The sequence below is a fragment of the Filicampus tigris genome, chromosome 20 (assembly GCF_054856515.1).
Source record: "Filicampus tigris isolate MCC_2025a chromosome 20, RoL_Ftig_1.0, whole genome shotgun sequence".
Lineage (NCBI taxonomy): Eukaryota > Metazoa > Chordata > Actinopteri > Syngnathiformes > Syngnathidae > Filicampus > Filicampus tigris.
Window position 1 is genome coordinate 4,553,051 of NC_141236.1, and position 18,519 is coordinate 4,571,569.

General features: G+C 42.4%; 1 protein-coding gene across 2 annotated transcripts in view; it reads right to left on the bottom strand.

Moving 5' to 3' along the window:
- The window catches only part of LOC147127929 (forkhead box protein N3-like), a 119,857-nt gene that overhangs the window by 25,277 nt on the left and 76,061 nt on the right, over window positions 1–18,519 (bottom strand). For both annotated transcript variants that reach the window (XM_086019278.1, XM_086019277.1), the window contains one exon: window positions 6,695–7,294. In XM_086019278.1, the coding sequence (XP_085875404.1) occupies window positions 6,695–7,276 (582 nt within the window). In that variant the 5' untranslated portion in view covers window positions 7,277–7,294. The remainder of the gene's footprint in view (window positions 1–6,694; window positions 7,295–18,519) is intronic.

Sequence of the window (18,519 nt, forward strand, 5' to 3'; positions counted from 1 at the left end):
TTGGGGCAGATATATTTCTTCTCTGGAACTCAATGTTTGTATGCCTCTTCCACTAACACTTCCAATTCCATCGCTTTAAATATCTCTTTGCGCTTGCAGTGCACTCCCAAATTTTCTATGGTCAAAACCCTTTTTAAAATACGGCAATGTCCACCACTTACACCTGTGACAACAGGGCACGTAATCCGCTAGAGTGAAGGACACACAATTTAACACGATTGACATCTTCGTAAAAAAAAAATATATATATATATATATATATATATATATATATATATATATATATATATATATATATATATATATATATATATATATATATATATATATATATATATATATATATATATATATATATATATATATATATATATATATATATATATATATATATATATATATATATATATATATATATATATATATATATATATATATATATATATATATATATATCAGTCTGTCAGGCCCTAAGTATATCCCAGACTACCATTAGACCAGATGATATCATTTAAATCCAAGCACCACACACCTTTTAAAGTGTTGGTAAAATAAACACAAGTATTAAATAACAAGCTTTCCTTGACCACTGATCAACTATACACAACCGATATAGAAAATCCATTATAAACACGAAAGGTTTAACTTATTTCACATTGAGCATTTTGAATATCTCAGTCAAGCAGAGGTGAGTGTTTCTGAAACATACAAATCCCGAAAGCAGTGATATAAAATAAACCAGCAATTCATTTCACTGAGTCATTTATTTTGGCTTTAACTCTTCCTTGCCTTGTCTCGTTGACATCTTTTCTCCACATGGGAATGCCCTTAAGCGTGTTACAACTGTTAAAACATGCTTTCCATCAGCTACAGTGAGTGGTATGTCGACAAGAAAGTACACACATACACACACACACACACGTTTGAAACTTCTCTTCAGTTAAGCAGCATTAACTAGTTTTATTGGCTATTCTATTCTACAAATTTCAGCATTTGCACACCCCAGGGACCCAATATTCTGCTTTTCAAGCAGTATATAAAATTACCAATAGTCATATGTCACTGATTTTATAGTCCTAAAGCTCCACTGTGTTTATCATCACGCTTTATCTTGGAGCTGCCGGCTGGCAAGTAACAAAAAAATAATAATAATAAATTCAAAAAAAAAAAAAAAGGAAACAATAACACCCACATCACGCAGATGAAACATGCTTAATGCACTTCATGCTACAATTTGAAAACAACACAAATGGTTGATGGTACTCCACAGTGTGCCTGTCTCGTACAAACTTATTAGTTAGCCCATCTAAAAACAGTGGAGTCTATTTACCCTAAACCTTAAGTGTTGCCTCAGGGTGTCTTCAGATAGAAAACGGTATTTATTTCAGTTAGCAGAAGAGCCCAAGCAGAGCATAACATGGATGATTTAGCTCAGCAGAACTAGCTAACGTATTTATTACATCCAAATGAGCTCAGGTTTCGGAATTTGGATGTAGGGTACAGCAAGCTGGGGAGCATTTCATTTTGGTGAAGATCTAGTGAAGTCGAGACCACTTGGCATTGGCCGTATAAATGTCAAAAGAGTTATTTTCTATTTTGATTCACTTTTATGTCCAGTTTGCACACACATCCCTACTGATCTGCACACAAATGATCAGTCATTTCTAAATCAAAAAATGAAAAAAACAAAGAAAAAAACAAGCCTGGACCGTTCTGGGAAATGTAGAAATCAGCAACAGACATGCAAGCAAATAAAAATACTTGAACCACTTAAGTCAAACAAACCTTCCCGAGGTCGTACAAGTCATGTGCAACCAGGCATAGAGAATTAAATCGTTAACAAGTGTGTTGATTCAATGTGTGTAATTGATTTTTGATTAATGGTGTCTGGAAAAAATTAAGGCAGAACTTGAGTGCGCAACTTGGCTGCCATCGAAACGGGAGTTTCAAAATTACGAGCGAGATTCTCTCATTTCATTCGCATATAAACAATTGATTACTTGGTCATTACCCAAAGTCAAACAAGGACTTGAGTTGGTGTGGATATACATGGAACATTTGATTATTTATTTAACACTGGAAGGATTATGACAGGGAGTTTGCATGTTCTTCCCGTGCCTGCGTGGGTTTTCTCCGGGTACTCCGGTTTCCTCCCACATTACAAAAAACATGCATTGTAAGTTGATTGGACTCTCTAAATTGCCCCTAGGTGGGATTGTGAGTGCGGATGTTTGTCTCTGGGTGCCCTGCGATTGGCTGGCAACCAATTCGGGGTGTCCCCCGCCTACTGTCCGAAGACAGCTGGGATAGGCTCCAGCACGCCCCCGCGACCCTTGTGAGGAGAAGCGGTATCGATAATGGATGGATGGAAGATTATGACAGAAGGAATTGTTGTATTTTTCTTTTGAAATAGATGACAACCGCAAGTGTGGAAAAATACAACTTCAAAAACAGAACATGTTAATGCAGGGTTCTGTCAAAGTTTGACGAGGAACTCCAGTCTAATGGACGAAAACTGAAGATTCATTTGAACAAGATTTTACTTCATTTAATTCGCAAGTCATTTTACGCCAGTATCCTCCAAAGCGAAGGTACAGTTCAAGGACATCTACTGGAGTCGAACTGCATATTTTTTTATTCCACTGCTTGAAAAGGAAAGTCAACACAAACATTTTTTTTTCAAGAATATGCTCTATGCAAGCCCACTAGTTGAAACAGGGCATTCTGATAAATATTGCGTTTGTGGAATATGTGTCAATCCACTCATTTTTAGCCATCCCCGGGTGCGGCCATTTTGTTTTCTGTCGGCTGAAAACGACATCACGACTGCTCACAACGACCAATCACGGCTCAGATTTAGAAAATAGGTCAGCCGTGATTGGTCGTTGTGAGCAATGAGAACTTGTGATGTCATTTTCAGTCGACAGAAGACAAAATGGCCGCCCCCGGAGATGGCTAAAAACGAGTGCATTTTGCTGCTTAACTTATATTCCAAAAAATGTATCAGAATGCAGTGTTTCAACTAGTGGGCCTGCTGGGAACATATTCTTGAAAAAAATAAGTTTGGGTTGACTTCCGCTTTAAACCGACGACTCAGTTGGTCTAAATTACACCAAGTACACACCAAGTAGGCTACACACAAGTAATCTGTCGTATTTACACCACAGAATAAGATAGTCCACCGTTATCTCTATTTTCCTTTTAAACTTATAAGACAGGATAACCCGATACCAAATTCATTTATATCAACAGCGGTAAAATTGATTTATCCCTTGTATAATCTTTCCTATTCCACTTTCATGAATATGGGCCGGAGAGTCTTTTTTTTTTTTTTTTTTTTTTGCTTTTGTTTTAATCAAATCATCTGGAAACCATTTATTTTTCAGGGTAAATACAGATGAGTTTGAAATGATATTAAAGTGTTTCAAAATGATAGTTTGGTGTATATTAACAGTTTGGATTATTAACATGGTTAGCCCCCCCGTGAACAGCAAGGATTTCCTGTAGCCCTTTATTGCCTTTAATATTAGGTTCATCTGATATGAATTAAAACTAACTTGAGACAGCACCCATAAATGTAACACTGACACCTCGTAGTCACTCTTGGATGATAAAACTGTCCCCGCTTTCATTCAAGGCCTGCATTCTAACACGACTGCCGTCCACGGCACCGATGCACTGATCCAGAAGTTTAAGGACAACGCTTGTCATTAGGCCATGTTATTGTGCAAAGTGAGGAATCCTGTTTGTAAACAAAGCCATGGCAACCTTGGGCCTCTCTTCCAGTTCTCACACAAGCTCGCCCTTCCACACACAATGCCGACAGACACGCACGCACACGCAAGCCACACACAAAAAAAAAATGGGCACGTGGAGCAGCAGGCTTATTCCAAACGAGTCCCCATCTTGTCATCTGCCTGGATATGACCCAGAAATACAGTCACCGGAACAAATAGGGCACTGTCATATTAATCTCCACCTCTACAAATTGATGGAAATATGATTCCGCGTGTCCGCGGTAAAATATCATCCTGCTGCTGTTAAAAACTTTCTCCAAAATCAAATTCGAGTGATGTCTTCTCTGTAACAAGCCATAATCGTGACATAACGCAGCATTAAGGGAAAATATTTGATCCCCGGCAGTCATATTGAAAAAAAAAAAGAAAAAAAAAGGCATAAACAGGTAATTGGAAAAGAAGACGGGGGAGAAAAAAAAAGTGGTGATATTCTCAGTGAAAAGCTTTGAGTGGCACAGTCAGACGGAAATTACAGAGATTCTGTAATTGCAGCTTCAAATAAAGCACAGTACTTGGCAGGTAGAGTAGGAGTCTGCAGAGATGTGCCCTCATTTCTACACAGACTCAGCTCTCAAGCACGTGCGGGAGTCCTTTTATGCATGCATGCTTGCTCCTGAGTTTGCATTTTGCCCGGCGCCTGTTTATTTGTGTGTCTGACATGCTATGTGTGTGTGGGTGTGACTGAATCGTGTGTGTGTGAGAGAGAGGGAAATAGGTTTGAAGGGTTAATTAGTGTGCTGTCTTGAACAGTGCGCAGTGACAGGAAGACAAGGCAGGGTGTCCTTGCCAAAATCTCCTCCACACACGGTGCGCCGCATGCACGCTTACAGTATCCGCGCACACGTGCGCGCCCCAAAGAATATATAACGGCAGGGCGAGGACGTCCACTCAGCACCTCTGTGGCCAATTGTAGCCCACACGCACACGTTCGCATATTTTCTCACGCGCGCCCGAGTCGGCGAAGTCAAATCGGTTTTCCCGTTGCTACAGCAAAAGTACACTTTTATGTCAACGGCAACCTTGTTGCCATGGAGATATGTATACAAGAGAAACTCTGTGCCCTTGTAGTCAAGGGCCAGATGACAGCATAGCGTGAGGGAGTGTGCACCGAGACGTACTTTTTTGCGCACCGTCGTCTTCTTCATCCGTTCGTTCAATTTGCGCTTTAATACACACGCGCGGCTTACTCTAAATAGGACACCAGGTTCATTCGGTGGTCAAGGAAAAATGCCGCTGTATTATCTCGAACAGATAAACATGTAAAACAAGCATTGATCTGGGCTGTTTGTCCCTCACCCTCAACACCCTCGGGCCTGATGAAATCTCAAGACTGCCGGCGTCTGTTATTAAATCCTCCAGTATTAATGCAGCACTAATTGAGTAAGGGATTCATTCCCCGTTTACCCTGAGTCTTTAATGGAGTTCAATCCGGATGGGAAAGCCTGTATAAAAGACTATATCGAGACTTAAATCAAAAGCGAAACGCCGTTCCCACTGGGGAAACGTTAGAGTGAAAGAGAACTAAGAAAGCGAGATAGAGATCATCAAGTATTGATAAGGTCGGATGTGGTACAGCTGTAGACAAAATACAGAATATGTTGAATTTCAAGTTGGATATCCCTGCAAACCACTGATAACGCTCTCTGTGTGATATAAGTTGCTATCACATGTGATGGAGTGAATAATGGGCCAAATTGTATGTTAAACATGAACATCCCTAAGAATTATTTAAATCCCAAGTATTTACTACTATAACTATAACTATATATATATATATATAAATAAATCACCAAGAAATGTCCTTATTTTTGAACGTTTTTTTTTTCCAATGAAGATAACTTTCATTAGGACTACACTCTATACATTATTATCGTGGTAAATGACAATTCTAGCTGCAAATGTCTGGTTTTTCGGTGCAATTATCTACATTGGTGTATAGAGGCCCATTTCCAGCAACTATCACGCCAGTGTTCTAAAGGTAAAAGTTGTTTGTCCATTGCGTCAGAAGGCTCAAGGATATTAGAAAACCCTTGTGCAATCATCATTAGCAGTCGAGAAGCTATTAAATTGACCGTCCTTTGAGTAGGTTGACTATCCGCAGCATCACATTTGTGAGGTCGATTAAAAGCTCAGAATGGCCAGAAAAAAAGAATTTCAATGTGAAACTCAACAGTTGATTCTTGTTTTTAGAAATTAAGGCCATGCCATGCGAGAAATGGCCAAGAAACTGACGATGATCCTACAACGGCATGTACTACTCACTACCTTCTCTATTAAGCTAAACTATAAATATATACATATATATATATTAATTAAAAAAAATAAAAAAAATAAATATATATATATATATAAATATATATAGACATATAGATATACGTATACAACTTCTGATAAAAGTAAAAAAAAACTCACTTTTGCATGAGGCTTATATTGTCAAATTTAAGTTAAGACTCATAGACTATTTTTGCGGTTTAAATCTGTGGGCAGGTGGTTAGCCAGGTGTTGCTAACTAATTTCCATCGATCTTCTCTACCACTTTTCCTCATTTGGGTTGTGAAATATTGAAATAATATTGTTTTATTTGTGATGCACATAGAAGAGAAAGGCTGTGCCACAAATTTAGATTGGCATCGCTTTCCATTGCAATGGACAGTTGTTGTTGTTGTTTTTTTTTTCAAATGTCATTTAATGGAAATGCAGAACATCTACTTAAAACTAGTAGGGAAAGAGTCGGTCGTCAGGATATACGTTACTCTATGCGGCGCTAAAAAATGAAATGATATTTCACAGCCAAATAAAATTGGAGTAAACAATAGGTAAAAGTGTATTCGATTCATTCAATCATCACGCACAGGTGAAAAACTCATAGGAAAAGAAAAAACAGCTGCTGCGGTTACCTGACTGCGGTCTTTATCCACCTTCTTGAAGCATTTGTTTAGCGACAGATTGTGGCGCACAGAGTTCTTCCATCCTGTGGGGGCGCTTGCAAAGTAGGGGAAATGCTCAAGGATCCAGCCGTAGATATCTTTAACTGGCAGCCGCTTGTTCGGCGCATCCTCGATAGCCATAAAGATCAAGCAGCTGAAGGAGTACGGCGGTTTCCTGTTGGCCCCCGCTGCCAAGTCGTACGCCGAGTGCGCGTCCCCCAACAGGGGGTCGTCCGGGCACGGCGACGTGGAAGAAGGCGAGCGGGTGTGCTGACCGTCGGGGTCCAGCAGTGGCGAAACGCTACGCAGCCCCGAGTGGCTGAAGCTGTTGAGGAGGTCGGTGCTCTCGTGGAGCCAGGAAAGACTGGTGAGCTCCTCGTCTTCAGCTTTGGAGAAGGAGGCTGATAAGGACAGGGAGAGATCTGCCGCCTCCGCCTCAGATGCCGCCGTCGCAGCGTCCCCTTGCCGGTACGGCGGGCTCATGCCCTGCGAAGCGCTGGCTCCACTACTGGGGCTCTGGGCCTTCTTACTGGGGGGCATGGTGGGTCCCATCCAGCCCAGGGCTCACTCCTGAAAAGGGAGAAACAGAAAGGAGTTAGTGACGGGAGAATCTGAGGATGGAGTGAGAGAGAAGGCGCGAGGAAGGAAAAAGGACGACTCAATAAAAGGGGAAAAAAAACAACAAAAAAAAAAAAACAAGGTCAGCTTGTGTTATTCATTTGTCTTCCTCATTTTCTTAAAGGCCAAAGGCTGGAGACAAACCACACTCTTTTGACCACATTTCCAATTAGAGGGTGAAAGACGTGAAAAGGGAAGTGCTCTCAGAGGCTTTTTATGCATTTCTCACTGGGACGCCAAATTTAGTGCTTCACTGGTTGGGGAAATCCGACATGTTCAACTGCCAGCCAATTACTAGCGTGCCATGCAAGTATTGACATTACACAAGGTTGCTGTCACAATATAAGTATTCCGTTAAAAGGTCTCATAATTGCTGGGTGACACATTCCGTGCTGATTCTGTAATACAGTCTTTCAAAACCATGTCGTGATGTAGTTAGATTTTTGGGGATGCACGCTAACTAGATACTATCAGCTTGTGCCACTTCTGAATGACTTATTTTGTCCATCTCAGGGGGCGGCCATTTTGTCATTTCTGAAAATGACACCACAGTTGCTCAGTGCTCAAATAACGACCAATCATGGCTCTGCTTCAGGAAATTTCAGAAAATTCTGATTAGGTTGAAATCGGTGCATCTGCAATAATACCTAAGAGTAGGTGAATTCCTTTTCTTACATGCAAGACTGAAACTGTGACCTTCCTTGAAAGATACTGTATTTCTTTGAGGGAAAAAAAAAAAACGTTTAGAAATCTGAACACATAATTAATTGTGTTTGCCCCTAGAGCAGGTTCCGCTGTATCGAATCAAGGAATTATTACTAACCAGTGGAACTGTGCCTGCTGACTAATAGGTAATATTACAATTAAGACTGAATGCATTTCCATACATTATAATGTATTATAGGTAATATGACCTCTGCATTTACCCCTCAAAAGTGCACATCGCTAGCACATTAATATTAGTGACACACTAAAGGGGAAGTCAACACCCCAAAAATCTTTACAATAATATCCTATGAAGCTCCACTAGTCGAAACACAGCATTCCGATTAATATTGAGTTTGTGGAATGTGAGTTAAGCAGTAAAATCCGCCTGCTTTAGCCATCTCGGGGGCGGCCATTTTGTCACTGTCGACTGAAAATGCCATCACAGTTGCTCAGGGTTCAGTTAACAACCAATCATGGCTCAGCTTCAGAAAACAGGTGAGCCGCGATTGGTCGACAAAGTGGCCACGCCTCTCAAACGGGTGGATTTTGCTGGCAAATTTAATACACCCCACTCACTATTTGAATATGTCAGCTCTCACAAAAACAACAACAACAACAACAAAAAGTGTGAGCACACTTCAATTCACATCTAGTCAAGCAAGCACGCAACAGCATGCTCGTAAAACCAGTAATGGATCCAAATTATGTATGTTGCATGCAAACGCAGACACACATGCATATGAAAGGCGCACACACGCACCAGAGAGCATGCAGCACCATTAGGACACAGGGATTAAGTCCAGATATGTTCTGGCTGGCCCCTGTGTGGTGCGATCACTCTCTAATCCAAGGTGATCATCTGCCGATCTGTCCCCTCACTCTGCGTGATTGACGGGCAGCTGTCACCCGTGGCAACCTACTGTGCCATGACGACTGTCAGCCTCGCTGCAGCTCAAGCCACCACGTCGCCATAGCAACAAAAGGGAAACAACGCAGCTCCACTCTGGTCGGTCTGCTCTCCCTACCCATCTCCACGTCTCTCGCTTTCAATTTCCTTACCCACGCTGATAACTCTGCTTCACACCGTCGATAGGCCGTAGTGGAAAGACTGCGCTAAATATAGAATCGTCACGTATAGCTCCGCGTATAGTCGCGCAGCCCATAGTCACGCCGCTGCTCCAGCAGGCTCTCCCAAAAGCGATCTGGATGCCTTTGATCGCCCTTTTCCTCTATTTTCACACACTCTCTGACAGCAACGCGCTCATTCAACAAGCGGTACCTGTCTGAGGAGGAGCGTTGTTGCACCAATATTGCCGTTGAGCGTAATGAATTCAAATTGCGATGTGACTCAATGTGAACGCTGACGATGGCGCTTGGCGAGCATTTTAAGCCGCGCGCGCTTGTGTGTGTGTGTGTGTCTTTGCGTTCGACAGGCCTGTCACAGTGTGTCCATGCTTCCCTTGGAGAAGAAGCAAGGGCATCTTCGTGACATTGATCCCGGTAAGAGTCCACCGGAATGCAAAGATGGATCTGATGCTCTCCTCTCCCTCTTCCTCCTTCCTTGTTATGTTGCCATAGCGGCAAGGGGGCCATGAAACATTACGGCTGACAGTAAAGTCATCTCATTTTACTGTTGCTATGACAACAAACTCCTCACCGTTGGTAGGGGCCAGCGTGAGCTGCTGCCCAAGCCTCGCGCTTGAGCGTGCGCGTACAATCGGATGCACGTGTGCGTACGCGTGCGCCGCGGCGTCTCCCGCGGGCTCGAATCCAGCTTAGCACACTTGCTCAGCTCGAAACAAACTTTCGCGCAACTCCAACGGGAGCCCCCCCCCCCCACCCCTCAAGACCGAGCGCGAAAGGACAAAGGCGGATATCGCTCGAGCTCAGACGGTGTGTGTTGCGCGTGTGTCGTGTGTGTTGGCGCGTGCGCGAAAGCGTCCTCGCATTTGTTTGACAGATGGGACTGTGCCATTCTCTCTGTTTTCTTCGTTCTCCAGATCGCTTTTGTGTTTGCATGCCTTGTTTTGATTTGTGTTTGGCATGTCCACATTTGGCTTAGTGTGTGCATGTCCGCCACGCTCAACCCCCCCCCCCCACACACACACACACACGTGTGTGTACACTCTCTGATTATCGCACCAAGTATCGCTCTATGTTTAAATCCTATGCATACCAATGTGGTATCGAAGGGATAATCTGTGAGGTCTGCTACCACCCCAGCTCTGTTTGTACTTTCTAACCTGATAACACATACCTCTAAAGAGACAATTCAATTAGAATAAATGGCTTTCCCTGTTTGAAACACCGTTGGAGAACAGTTGGTGGCTCCGATTATTCCTACGCTGCCATGAATACAGATTGCAAAAGACAGATTACAGACACCATTGATGAAACGAGAATAGCACCCGGTCAGGTGCCTCCCCCAAGGCTTAAAAAGGAGAAAAGAGGAAGTTCAGTTCATTTGTTTGTTTCGCCATTCTGTTCTTCTAGTTAACAGAGTACTAAGATAAAACATTATAGACGGATTGCTGATACCGTTTTGATTCTGGCATGACCAGTACCATTCACGCCATAGTGGCTGAAACATACACTCTAAAAACAGTTAGGTTAAAAAGAACACAATTTGGGGTCAAAATCTATTACTTGGGTCAACTTGACCCAATGTTCAAAATGGGTCATTTTATACAAAACAACCCCCCAAAATCGGTCTGTTTTGTACAAAACAACACAAGAAGGTGGGTCAAATTGACCCAATTAGTGGATCGGTCCATCTTTGACCCAAAATTGTGTAAAACATCCTTGATTTATGAATTTAGCTTGAAAATATTCGTCCATCTTTCCAGGATACGCATACGGGGGAAGAGAGCAATCGAGTATTACTGCCATGACATCCATTGAAGCGTCCATATCGTTTAAGTGTTTATCAGCGCTAAAATATCAAAGGCAAGCAAACACCATTCATAATACGGTTTGTCCTTTCAATTCATCTATTTGTAGACACGGTGAAGGTGAAGTGGTCAGGAGTCGGCAGTCAGAATCCATCCAATTGGTTTGCCGGTCCTGTCCACTTTCCAACCAATAAACAAAAAACAAGACTTAGAATTGACCCAGATTCAAAAGTGTGTTAGCTAGCTAGCTGCCAGCATTAGCAATTGTCCATTATAACAGTACATACAAGTCTACCACATGAAAACCAATCGCAGTCATGGTGCCAAAAACGTCCCACTCTCTTCTAGTCAAGCACGCAGATCCGTCCAACTATCCTGATCATACGCAACCGTATGTTGTAAATAGTTTTTGGCAGTGAATGAGTTAACTGACTACTTTACGAGCCAACTGAGCAGACATTGGCATAATGCAACTCTATCTTTTCATCAGCAGCTTTTACAGATGACCGAACAAGTCACCAGAAAACATGTTAACGTAGAAGAATATCGACCTTGTTGCACCCTCCCGACCTTTATTGACCATCCCTATGAAGCCTTTGTGACTGTCGGAGTGTACAAAAGGCGAGAAGGTCAAACAATTCTCGGTGGGTGACGACTAATTCCCGTTCTCTAACTGACAGCGGAATCATCTTACAATCGCATTCACGCTCTCGCCGATACTAGTCGGGATTTACGCCAACCTCGCAAGATCTTCGTTCCCCGTTGGCGGCTGCTTCTGCCTTTTGAATGTTTTGTATGCAAAAGCCAGAAGAAACATTTCAATAATATCCTTCATATCATGAAGCTTGAGTCTGCTCCCCGCCGGCCGGCTGCTATATTCGCAGAGTCGACTTGCAATGAAATCCCCCGGTTATCAAGTTACGATTCTCTCGCCCCCCCCCCCCCCCAAACCACATCAGTGGAGGAATATTAAAATAAAACCAATATAGGCTTATGACATGCCGTCAGCGCTGCATTTATGCTCTACTCTGGGTCCTTAGCGGACTGAAACGACTAATACAACTTTGTCAGTTTGATCCCCCGCTCGCGACATATGTTGCATGTCACATTCTCCTGCTCCTCACTTTCCTGTCAATCAAATAACGACTGTGCGAAAATAACTCCCCGGCGCCACGCTACCAATGACTACGTTTACATGCAGCCGAGATTCGGGTTCAGGTCAAAATTACGATTTCTGTCATTCGGAGTTACCCTCCGCATTTAAAGCGGAAGTCAACCCAAACATATTTTTTTCAAGAATATGTTCCCAGCAGGTCCACTAGTCGAAACACGGCATTCTGATAAATATTGCATCTGTGGAATAAGTATTAATCCACTCACGGCTCAGATTCAGAAAATAGGTCAGCCATGATTGGTCGTTGTGAGCAGTTGTGATGTCATTTTCAGTCGACAGAAGACAAAATGGCCGCCCCCAGAGATGGCTAAAAACGAGTGCATTTTTCTGCTTAGCTTATATTCCACAAACGCAAAATTAATCAGAAAGCCGTGTTCCAACTAGTAGGCCTGCTGGGAACATATTATTGAAAAAAATATGTTTGGGTTGACTTCCGCTTTTAATAACCCGACGCTGGAACGTCATGACGCAGTTACGTCATCTCCGCTCGTTACGTGCTTCCGGCAATAAAACATTATATACCGTCGCTGTCCTGAGAAAAACACTTATCTCCAATTTTGGAAACTTTTTAAATCTTCACTTTAACGCAAAGTCTGTAATGCGGAAACAAGGTTCATGTAAAAATAAGGAAATTAAAAAAAAAAAATGGAGATAAGTGTTTTTCACATGACATTGACGATATATTCACGTCACTCGTTGCACGAATGACCATTTCCCCCTCGCTTTGAAAGTATGGCGTCGTACTTATTCTAGCTTTCGACAGGTTTTGTTTATCACTACATGTGAATTCCGGTGAGTTGTGTACCATATAGAACGCATACAAGCACTTCCTTATACTACAAAGACCAAGATTCTTTGCGGTTGAGCATGAGTGTACCGTGCCACCGTATTCCGAAAGTGTTTACGCGCGCGCATATTCGGGTTGTAAAAGGAGCAACCCAGCCATGATATTCCGAATTTTCGAAAACGTTTTTTAACGGTTTATTGGCTGCACGTAAACGGAGTCAATGATGTGGTAATGCTAGAGAAGTAGAGAAGACGGTAAGAAGGTAGGAGTTATTACCTTGCAGAGAGGTTAGCTGAACCTCGTGGCTCACTCTGGTCCCAGCGATAAAGCGGACAGCCAGATGCACCGAGGCAAAACTAATCTGCACTTTTTGATGACAAAAGACGACCTTTATCACTCCTGCACATAGTCGGGAAGGCTGCGACGGGAGAGGGAGACCGATCACAGGCAGAAATGGAGGAGGAAAAAAAAAAAAAACTGTGTTGAATATAATAACTTCTGCTACATATGTCAACAAGGAGGGAAGCATAGTTATGGTTTCCATTTTCAACCCCTGGACCATCACCTCACCAATGCATGTCATCCTGCACGGTCTGTTTATGTCTTCCTCCGTGTCATCCTTGGTAACAAAAAATTATGGAATGGAGGTCAGGGGGTCAGGGTGGCCCAGGGGACCCGCTGACCTCTCGGTCCCAGCCATTGCTCTCAGCTGCATGGCAACCACCGCAATCCAAAATGTTCACACAAACAGAGACAAACTATTACCGGAGGCACAAAATACAACAAAGTACCAGTTTAAACAAACCAAGCATATAATAAAAACAAGAATATTCTCAATACATAAAGCCAGCTGCAAAGCCAGGGATGCGGCCAAACCGCACTCAGCAATTTGTGTCATGTAGCGCGCGGGGTTCTGCGACTAGTTTTCATGACTGTCTGCAAGTACTTTGTGATTCCAAATGTTGTTGTCCAAAAAAGAAAATCAAACTATTTTTATCATCTCAAATGTATCGGTGGCTAAAAAGCAAAGCGTGGAGTCTTTCTGCCACCGAAATAAATGCACGAGTGTGGTTAATGAATGGGCTATCATTGCCAGCAGCCTCTCAAAGATCCGCAGTCCCTTCTTTCTTCGGACCTGTTTGTTTCAAACTCTTTGTATTCGCTACAGAAATATAGCTACGGCTGCCAGGCAAGCCACTTTTCCCTTGACAATCGCACCATGTTGTTTGTGGCTCATAAAATAATATGGCTTCAAATCGTTGTTCGCCAGGGGGCTGCTTTTTTTGTTGCAGCAGGTTGGTAAGGGTGTGATGGTTGGTCACCGACTGTAATCTGTTCGTGTTTCTCCAGGCTTGTGTATTTTAGCCTCGTCATTCAATGTAAAGCTTGCTTGAAAGTAGAAGTCCACCCCAAAAAATTCTTTGCAAAATAATATGTTCTATGCGCCTTCACTTGTCTAAACGCGGCATTCTGATTAATGTTGCGTTTGTGAAATATGAGAAATCCACCCGTTTTTATAGTTAGCTCAGGGGGCGGCCATTTTGTCACTTCTGTCGACTGAAGATGACATCGAAGTTGCTCAGGGCTCAGATAACGACCAATCACCTGTTTGGCTCGCCTGTTTTGTGAAGCTGAGTCATAATTGGTTGTTATCTGAGCCCTGAGCAACTTCGATGTCATCTTCAGTCGACAAAAGTGACAAAATGGCCGCCCCCTGAGCTAGCTAAAAACAAGTGGCTTTCTCATATTACACAAATGCAATAGTAATCAGAATGCCGTATTTCAGCTAGTGGGCCTGCGTAGAAGATATTGTGAAAAATAAATATGTTTGGGTTGACTTTCCCTATTAAACAGTAAAATCCACTAATTTTAGCCATGTCAAGAGCCATTTTGTCACTTTCTGTCCACTGAAAATGACATCACAGTTGCCCAGGACTCAGGTAATGACCTATCACAGCTCACCTGTTTTCTGAAGCTGAACCACGATTGGTTGTTGCCTGAGCCTTGACCAACTGTGATGTCATTTTCAGATGACACTAAGTGGCAAAATGGCCCTCCATTATTTTATGCGAACTGTTGCCAAACTGGTGACGAAACAGTTATTCCAGGAACTGTTGCTTTTTTTTTTTTTTTTTTAACTAAACAGCCTGATTACATGTTTCGGCTATTTCACAGCTGTGCGCTAAATAGGTAATGTTAAAACATATGAGTTTCACAGTTGCGCAACTACATTCTACACTCTTTATTTTCAATATTAAGGCAACTATAGGGCCTCCTGCAATCAAATATGTTGACCATGAGGATTACTTTTTTTAAGCAAAGTTTTGCATGAATGTATATTTAAAAAAAAAAAATTATTACCGGTAGTTGGAATTACCACAGCCATAATTAAGACATTTAAAGATGATGAAACTAATCATGCACTGCAGCTGTAGCACCAGTGATATCATTAGCAGCCTAGTAGGACAAGAAATGCAGTAAAAATGACCTCACACCCTCTGTAAAAAAAAATCTTTAAGCGTATTTAACATCAATCCTCTTTATATACTGCCAAAACAAGTAGGCAGCTAATAAGGACATAGTTTACAGTATATTCACAGTTATGGAGTCCGAGAACGCAATTCAATAATTCAGGCTGAAAACATATCAATTAGACCACTTAAAACGCCAAGAGAAGACAAACACTCATGATGCTTCCTAAAAAAAAAAAAAAAAAAAAGGTTCAAATACCTGAGAGGCAAAATATCTCAGACAGGACATATGTGATGTACAATGACACCGAATCAAACACTGCCGGTGAATAATTCAAGACGGCACGAGCAGACACGCGGAGCCTCTGTGCTCCAAAGTAGGCTAACCGACAAAGCAAACAGACATTTGCGTCAGGCAAACAAAGTGAGCTCGCCGTGATTCATCGGCATCCAGCAGTCGTGAAGTCACGCTCACCTTCGCTGCCTTAGGATGGAGACCGACCAGAGTCACACGCACACACACACACACACAGAGGCGCAAACTGCGCGTTTTGAACGTGGACACTTGAAGGGGACCACTGTGACTGCGCCGAGGTTGTGTTTGTGTGACGGATACGGTCCTTGAGTCAAGTTGAAAAAAGCCCAGGCCAGTCCAGCGCTTGACAGTGCCATTTAGCCACTAAGGTCTTTTCTCCACCACTACGCTCTCCCGATGGCACGTACATGTCGTACCAACAGTGTTTGGATTATTTTAAATCAGGGATCTAGACGAGCAACACTAGTGCATCAGCACTGTGCCGAGATCTCAAGTGTGAAACCCCGTATTGGTGCGTGTATCGCTTTAACAAAAAAAAAATCATGTGACCAATACAGGAAGTGTGTCGCTTGGCTGTGCCGTGTCAAATTGTGCTTATAAGGAAACAAACCGTATCGACATGTTGTGGGTTTGTTGGATGGAGATTGAACACTTTGGTTAACAAAATTCCATACATCAATTACACGTTATCTCTAAACTGTATTAGATAAATTTGTTGTATATTACATGCTCGTTTGAGCCTTTCCACAAACAAGCAGATTTTGACTTCTCATCAACAACTTCACCCAGCAAACAAATGGAGCAAATGTAATATACAAAGATCATATTTTAAGTACAAACCCAGCAATTGAATAAAGATTTCATTTCACAAGCTAATGTTGAGTCAGCATACAAGTTTATACTTTTTTACATAATGTGACCTGCAATGATTTTTGATGTACAGCAAAGGTCAGTGTTGACTGACCAACACCGTATCAATACCGTGTCAACACGGTTCGTGTCAATACACTCCATGAGGTATCATCAACCCATCACTAGATGTATCGATTCACTCAAGCCCAGATTCGCCTCGATATTTGATTGTCAGTTGCCGATTTTCGATTTCGTATCGTTTTTACTGGCACAAAGCAACTTTGAGGAGGATGGGATCAACTCCGGCACAGAAAAAAATACAAACGTCCTGAATTGCTTTACGGCATACTCACTTCCTCCTTTGGCTATAAGGACGGCTCAGAATTTCACGACACTACGCGCTGGCACGCATGGGGGGTGTGGTTGCTTTTTGTCAAAACACTACCGCCTTTGTCCACATGGCGCCGCCATAATCAACTAAAAATGACATGACACAGTGTTGCGTTAAATTAGTATATTCTATTGACCTAGGTATTGTTATGTCTTTTTGTTAGGTATTGCTGTATAGCGCGTGTGAGTCCTGAGTTCGATTCGATGATTCGATTCATCGGTTAGAATCGATTTTTAATGGATTTCCGATTAATCGTTACATCCTGATGTAAAAATGAAAAATTAAAAGAGCAATTAAAATACAGAGTGACACGTTCTCGTGTAATTCATGTACCAAAATAACACACTTTGGTGTGTCTTATCAAAATTTAGCTTGTTATAAGCCAAATAAGACATTCGGCTTTATTCCGGTTGGTGAGCTGTCAACAACGCAGCTTTACACGCGTGCTTCTTTACACTGCACTTACGAATGCTGGAAAAACGACCACGTGTGAAAAGGCCCGCCGATGTCATCCGTGTTTTGATTGAGCCGCACAGGCGACAATCCTTTGCCGTCGAAACCTCCGCCCGTTCGTCGCACCTTCCTGCCGTTGTACATAAAAGCGGGCGGGCGCAGCTATGGCGTAATCTTCCTGACGGCCGTGCAAAAAGAAATAAAAGAAAAACAACGTTCAAGATCTCATTTTAAACTGTCGTTTTATCTTCTCAATGCCGTGATGTTGCAGTGGTGTCAGTCTGCCTATTCATTCACTGCCAAAAACGGGTTTATTTGTCTTTTCGCAGTCCAGCCATTCAATCCCAGGAATTTATTTATATTTTTTTTATATATATTTATTTTTTTCAAACGTTAGGGTAAAAGAGCGTCTGAAAATGACTGGCAGTTAATGAGTTAACTAACTAGCAGGAGGTTGCTCATAAAAAGAAAATAAGGTGTGCAAAAGAAAGGCAAGTCTGAACGGCGCTTAACCTGGCACGCCAGATGTTTTGTTTCACAAGAGCTTGTTTTGCCAATCACAACAGCAAAGTCACACCGGGGTATTTAAAACATTGTGTTTTTTTTTTTTTTTTTTTTTTTCCCGCTTCACTTTAACGGTCAGCGAAGCTGTCCGTCATTGCGGTGTATTTCTCCAGCGCGACGTGCCGACGGTCGGTGGTAAGCTTCGGTCACAGTTGGCCAACGTCGGATTGCTCTATCTAGCATATCAAAGTGCGCAGTCAGGAGCCAAGCGAGCTTTGATAGTGGTCAACGGAGGGTGCAGCCCCCCCCCCCCCCCAAAAAAAGTGCCACTAGAAAATCTTGGTGGACTCTATCAAGAAAGGACCGCGATCTATCAGGTGTCCCCGCACTGAGGATCGTGTTGAGACGAAGCTGTGAGGAAGTAAGCTTTATTCATCGGGTTGTCCTGAAGCCCCTCACCACTCCGAAAAAAAAACCCAAAAAAAAAAAACCACTATTTTCAAATGAATAAACTGGACTCTGTGTCTGTCTGTGCCCTCTTTTCTTTTTCCCCTCTGGCTTCTTGACTTATCTTTAACAAACAGCAGCACAGGCTCTCAGCCACTGGCCGACAGTTTGTCACAGCCCAAA